This window comes from Charadrius vociferus, unplaced genomic scaffold (genome assembly GCF_000708025.1).
Source record: "Charadrius vociferus isolate BGI_N301 unplaced genomic scaffold, ASM70802v2 scaffold410, whole genome shotgun sequence".
Lineage (NCBI taxonomy): Eukaryota > Metazoa > Chordata > Aves > Charadriiformes > Charadriidae > Charadrius > Charadrius vociferus.
This window is the reverse complement of record NW_009646499.1, coordinates 2384798-2391578: the sequence shown is the minus strand read 5'-3', so window position 1 is coordinate 2391578 and position 6781 is coordinate 2384798. Positions and strand designations below refer to the sequence as shown.

At 39.8% G+C, this 6781-nt stretch overlaps 1 protein-coding gene across 1 annotated transcript in view; it reads left to right on the top strand.

Annotated features, from left to right (window-relative positions):
* Positions 1–228: 228 nt before the first annotated feature.
* Positions 229–6781, top strand: part of LOC104284709 (glutamate receptor ionotropic, delta-2) — a 139677-nt gene continuing 133124 nt past the window's right edge. The window contains exons 1-2 of the mRNA XM_009883077.1: positions 229–246; positions 570–882. Coding sequence (XP_009881379.1) covers positions 229–246; positions 570–882 — 331 coding nt within the window. The remainder of the gene's footprint in view (positions 247–569; positions 883–6781) is intronic.

Here is a 6781-nt window from a genome sequence, read left to right as displayed (position 1 = left end):
TGCATGGAATATCTACTCTTCTGCACTTCAGACTCTGCAGCCAAATTTGATGTTTTTCAGACTTTCAAGTGCCCCCAAAATCCCAGGATATATGAGATGCCCTTTATCGTGCAGTGGCCCTTGGTCATGATCATCACGTCATCAAAATGTTGGATATCATATGGCTCTGTCAGGCAACTAGCTTCCTCTTACTGGAAATGCTATACACAAGGTCTGCCTTTTGCCACGATGACATTGATGGCTTCAGTAAGCGAGGCTGAGAAAAATGACCAGAAGTAGATTTCCTCCTGCATTTATCTGTATTTGAAGTATTTTGGTTCCTTAGGAAATAACAATGTGGAGAGCTAATGTGCCCAAGTCCACCAAGTGAGGTTTGCTTACAGAAAGGCAGACACGTGGCTACTCTGTTCTAGCCTTAGTCATGTTTCTGTGTTCACATATGTGATGCTTAAGATGTTGGCCTTGGCATCTGCTTCTCCATAAGTTTAGCTGCTATAAATCTCCGAGGAACAAAGATCTATTCTGTAGCTCCTACTTATGTATGTTGTTCTCTCTCCCTCTTTCCTCAGAGAGCTGATATAGGGATCTCTGCCCTAACCATCACCCCCGACAGGGAAAATGTGGTGGACTTCACAACACGTTACATGGACTACTCGGTGGGCGTGCTGCTTCGAAAGGCAGAGAAGACAGTGGACATGTTTGCCTGCTTGGCACCGTTCGACCTCTCCCTGTGGGCGTGCATAGCTGGCACTGTGCTGTTAGTAGGGCTACTGGTCTACCTCTTAAACTGGCTCAACCCCCCGCGCCTTCAGATGGGATCCATGACCTCCACAACCCTCTACAACTCCATGTGGTTTGTGTATGGATCCTTTGTTCAACAAGGTAAGAGACAGAGGGAGACTCTGCATCCAAGAGAAAACCTCTCTATCCTCCCCGTTGCTGTAGAGACCTTCCTCTTCCCTGCTTCCCTCCCACAGCCCACAATGGGACTGGGAACACTGGAAAGCCCTGGGCTATAAGGTTTCTAAGACATTTGGCTGCCCAGTGTAGGAACCAGGAGAAGTTAAGAGCGCTACATGCTAGGTTGTTTTGATTTGTAGTTGTCTAATTAGAGAAAGATGATTTTCCTCTGGGGGGGAAAAAAAGGTATTTCTCATCACCTGCTGGAGAAATATTCATAGTTAATGCGAGTGCTATGTTCTTACGCAGTCAGACAGAAAATGTTGGGATTTGGCTTTTGAACTAAGTTTAGGCTAGTCACCAGTACTAAATGGTCTTATTGTATCTGATAGTCTTTCCTTCCTCTTCTGATTATCTCAGTTTTCCTATATAGTGTTTAGACTCAACAGTCTCTGACCTTCCTGGATGCTTTCTCACTCCCCTCTAGCATCTGGTGTAGCCCAGGCTATTTCCCAATTCTGCTTATATTCCCAAGTCCTTCACAATCTACTTCTTCTGGCAGAGCTTTAACCATGCATCCTGAAGACATCAGGGACTACAGATCTTGGCTTGGTATATACTACTTAAAATTCTGGTCTACAAACTAGGGTTGCAATGCAAAGTGGAATAAGCAAACACAGCTTCATATGAGAACAAAGAAGATTTAGATAATAACGTTTGACAACAAAACAGAAGGAATACCTTCTGGCAAATCCATGTAATTGTTCATCAGTCACTACTGGCACTGCAGGTACACCTATTTGTAACTGCATGGAGCATCTGCTCCGCAAAGAGCCATGGCCACTTCAGCCTCAAAACTCCCATATAGTTTTTTGGATTTTAACATGAATTTGGATGCAACACTGTAGGTAAAAGCATCACATTTATGCAACACTGGCAACATGTAATTTAGAAATTACGTTATTGCCTGTTAGAAACAATCGGATAACATTCATAAAAGCTAAAGGTATGCACGAAAATCAAGTATGAAACACCTAGAAGGGAAAAAAGCTAAATTAACACCACCATCCATAAAAAAAAAGAAGAAAAGCTGAAGTTGAGAGTTTCCACAAGAGATTTTGTGATTTTGAACACATTGACCTAGAGACATTGCTTTTAAAATGATCATTTGCATTGAGCAGTGATGGCCAGCTGAGGAAAGCTGAAGAGATTGTTTCATTTTTAATGTGTATTTTTTTTTAAAGAAAACCAAAGACTTCTAGCAGAGAGCTAGAAAAGTTTTTTGAATGTATGTGGGTGGGTTTATAAAGTTGTCTTTCTGTCCAAAATATTCCCAGTGTAACTGTTTAGGGAATCCAACTGTGAGAGAGCAGTTGGTCCGTTACAGAACTAAACTCATTACATCTGTCTGCCTGTTAGGTTAAAACTTGTGAATTAGTTTCTTTACTGCACGAATGCGAGTAATTTTACATAGGTTTATTGCTTGGTATTAGCCTTAGCATCCCTGCTGTACTCCCAACATCATTAGTCCCTAAAAGCTTTATAGGAGACTGCCCAGTAAAGGTTAAAGGAGACAAAGCTAGTTTAATCACACACTTCAGTCTCATGAATTATTACCTGAATTGTTTGCCTTATGTCTATTCCAGTAAGCCTGTGTTACCCAGTGTCCCGAATTTTCCAAAGTCATAGGTCCAGAGTAGTAGCCCGCAAGGGAGCCCTTCAATAGATGCTCAGTTAGCTTACAAAGAAAAGGTTTTTCTGACTAGTCAGTAAAAATAAGCACTTGAGGAGGGCTTAGAGGGAAGCCTTGAATTAAGCATGAAGATGAGGAAGAAATTAGATGAAAAGTGGGATCAGGTGACAAAAAAAACCCAGAATTTACTGGAAAAAGCAAAGAAAAGGAATTTGCTCAAGGGGATCTGCATCCACTTCCCGTGGTAAGAGGGTCATGAGGTGCAACTCAATATTAGTAAAACCTGCTGGTGGGACATGGGAGCTGGGAGCACCAAAACTATTGTGAGATTTCAGAAAAAGAAATCCAGCGAACTTGGAAGGTGAGAGGCATTTATTTAGAGTGGTCTTACCACCCTACCAAGTGGATTTCCAGCACAGCTTTTTAGAATCCACTGGAATAATATAAAATGTTCACTTGGATCCTGCTGAGTGAGGGGAAGCTGTAGATAGATCTCTCGTTCAAATGACAAGAGGACAGTCCTTCATTTTCTAGAAGGAAAAATGACACAAATTTAATAGGGTTGATACCAAAATATGAGACTTACAGACCAGTTTAAGCATAAAGACTCAGAAGACCTCAGAAATCCAGTGCAAAAGAGTAAGAGATCCGTTTATTATGTCAGCCTGTATTTCACATTGAATTCAAATGTAACAAAACTATATTAGCTGAAGTGTTATTGTTTACTAACCCTTGTGAATACAGACAAACGAAAGTAATTTCCATTGACAGGCTAACTGGCTATTGTGGTAATTTTGCTTCTGTGTTCACTCATCGGCTCTTCATTCAGCAGAAAAACTCTGCAGGTTTTATTTGTTTTGGAATAGCAAATGTGTTGCTATTAATTGTGATTGGCATATCTTAAGTGTGGCAGCATGGGACATTTCAAATACTGTCACGTTTGCTTAAGAAGTCTTTCAGCTGCCGATTTAAAACATGACAAGGTACTAATTTCTGTTATCAAAACATACAGCCAAAGATGCTTTTATATCCTGCACTGAGAGAAACAAAGCCGCGTGAATCAAGGATTACTAGTGCTTTGATAGTGCTGGATTCTTTGTTCGGGGTTAGCAAGCGTGTTCTGGCATCGTCTTCTCTTTCTTTCCTCCAGCTCAAGGAAGGATTTGCAAGCGCACAGGCTGGTTCCAGACCTGCCATGGCTCTGAAGACAAAAGAGGCCTTTGGGGCAAAAATACAAGTCACTCTTTAACGAAACTCATTACGTGTTTTGATTGAAACAGAAAGGATTACTTTTGCTTGTTTCTTCTGAAATAGTTACAAACAGTTAGGCAGCTTTGGTCCGCTGTGTCACTTCATATTTTCTTTCAGACTTGACTCTGATGCTCTGATCAAATTCTATTAACAAGTTTTAGCCTTCTGCAATTTTTGAAACATCAGAGAAAAACACTGTGTCATTGTCTGTAGACTAGAGTCAGCACAGACCAGTCCAATAGTTTTTAAGGTTGCCTTACTCAGTAGCAAAATTTAAGTATTTTTAATTGTCTTAAAGGTAGACTGAAACTTAATGTCACTGCTTCTTATATCATTTAAACACAGGTCTTGGCTTTCAATTTCTTTTTTTCCCCATGTTGGATGATCCAGTCCAGGTACCGTTTTGAGGCTTTTGTAATATAGAGCTATATTTTCTCTCAGTTGCCCTTTTAATTTTGTGTTCATTCATTACAGAGATCAGTGTGTATGCATTTATATATATGTTATTTTTGTAATTTTAAGATACATGTGATTTTTTTATTAGAAGAGATAATTTTGAGCATAAAGCTGCAGTGTAACTGTCGATTAATATAAAAGTGTATAAACTATGAAGTGGGGTTTTTTTTATTCTGTACTGAAGCCCTTCATCTAAACAAAAAAAGAGGGCCAGTGCATTGAAATGCTTTGTCTTGCTATCCAGTATACCCACTGAATCTGAAATATACTGTGACCACTAAGAAGGAAGAGACTTTTCAGTGATCTTGGCCATGCTGTGCTGTGGATTATATAAAAACCAAATGCTTCTGACTCTGAACTACTCATCCATGCATGAGATTCTGTAACACATATCCAAGTTGTTTATTTATCTCTAAAGATGAAGCAAATTCATAGATTCGGACTGTGGAGGATTTCAGTTACGTTGAGATTTAGTGTCATGAGTTCTGAATTTGTTCTTTTCTGCTTGCTCATCTTAGAAATCTTAGTGGCAAAAGCTCTGTATTTTGCTTCTTTTCCAAATTAGCTTTTTCCAGTTGGACACAAAATGTTGTAAAGGTTTCCTTTTCATCTCTCCCTCTCTCCCCCTCCGTTATTTCCCCTTGGCTTCTCAATTCACTCCTCACAGGTTTTGCTCTCTGCCTACCTCACACTGCAGCTGGTGGTCACCATTGCTGTACCTTGCTTCTTGGCCATCATTCATGACCTCACTGGTCCTGCTGCTCCTCCTCTTCCCCATTGACTTGGCTTCTCCCCAGGACTCTGTTATTATATATTCTACAAAGCACAAGAAAGAGAAGAGCAAAGTCCTACCCCTGGGGAGGAACAGTCCCATGCACCAGTGAATGCTGGGGGCCACCCAGCTGACCGAGCACTGGCACAGGGTGCCCAGGGAGGTTGTGGAATCAGCTCTATCCTTGGAGATATTCAGAAGCCATCTGGACATGGTTCTAGGCAACTGGCTGTAGCTGGCCCTGCTTGGGCAGGGGGTGTTTGGACAAGACGACCTTCAGTCCCTTCCTACGTCAACCAGTCTGAGTGATATATTATAATGCTATATTATACAGTCTTTGCTCAACTTTTGTGCTATTCTATACAATCTCATTTTTCTTTCTCTTCAGCCCCGGTATTGTTGCTATTCCCTCAAATTTTACCCCAGTTAGAATATGCAAATGTTGGAAATCTGCAATATAAAGAGGGACCAAAGAACTGTCTCAGAGAGGAAATGGGGTTTACTAAAAACTTTACTAAAAACTTCATCAAGATGAACTGAATCGACCCACTGCAATGGCACAATGTCTCTTTATACTTGCTGAGAACCTAGTTTAATCTCCTGAAGGTTTTCTATTAGCTTCCTACTACTTTATGGGCTCTTGTTATGAAAAACTCTAGAGAGCACTCTGCTTTCACCATTACTGGAGAAAACCAATGATTCAAGAAACAGAAATTTGGGATTTAGAGTTATTCCCAACCCTTATTGTATAATAGATCGTTTTTTGAGACAGGGGAAATGCTGCATAATTTTTACCAAGAACTTGCAGAGGAATGTTCCAGAGGACTTTATTTTGAGAGCAGCCTCTCAAATTTTGCTTCAGAATACAGTGAAAAGCTTACTTAGTTTAATAGAATTCAACTGAACGTAGACAAAACAATGAAATTATATAGAAAATTACAATGTTTTGTATTTAATATAAAAGACACAATAGAAAGACTTTCTTTCTTATCCCACTCTTTTCATTTTACTTCACATTTTTCTGCAAGAGAAGGTATTTCTGAACTGGGCTGGCAGGACTTTAGATTATGCAGGTGAAGATGCAAGGCTCTGTTTCACTTGCAAATGTCTGTAGGAAAAAGAACCGGGCAGGTGATGATTTTTATTTTTTTTTTTCTGTAACAGGAAATATCTTTAAAATGGCTGAATTATTCAAGATTTAATCACTTCTCAGTGGTTGCAGCAAAACAAACGTTCATTATAGTTTTATAAATAGGGTTTGACCATAGGATAATGGGCACTTAAAGTATTACCTGCAAAAGTATTATTTTCTTCAGGGATCTTAATACTCTTGCTTAACCTAGCAAAGTTATGAAATGAATGATGTGAAAGCATCGCTGGTGGGCCATTTTTTTATCCTCTTATATTTCGGTTAGTTTAAAATGCTGGTCACAACTGGAGGTTTTGATTGGTCATCAGTGGTGTCAGTAATGGCCAATTATGCTCATAATGCCCAGTAAATGAGCAAATCTTACTGTTTGCCTTGTTTAAATTACATTTCATAAGAGCAATAAAATAGACTCCAATCCTTGGTACTTCTAAGTCATTATGAGACTTCTCAGATGGTTAAAGCCACTCAGGGTTCTCAGACTTGTTCCTTGTATTACCACCCAAGGCGTGATATAATCCTCCTGAAATGCACTGCCTGGAGCGTGCTGTTGCTTAATAAA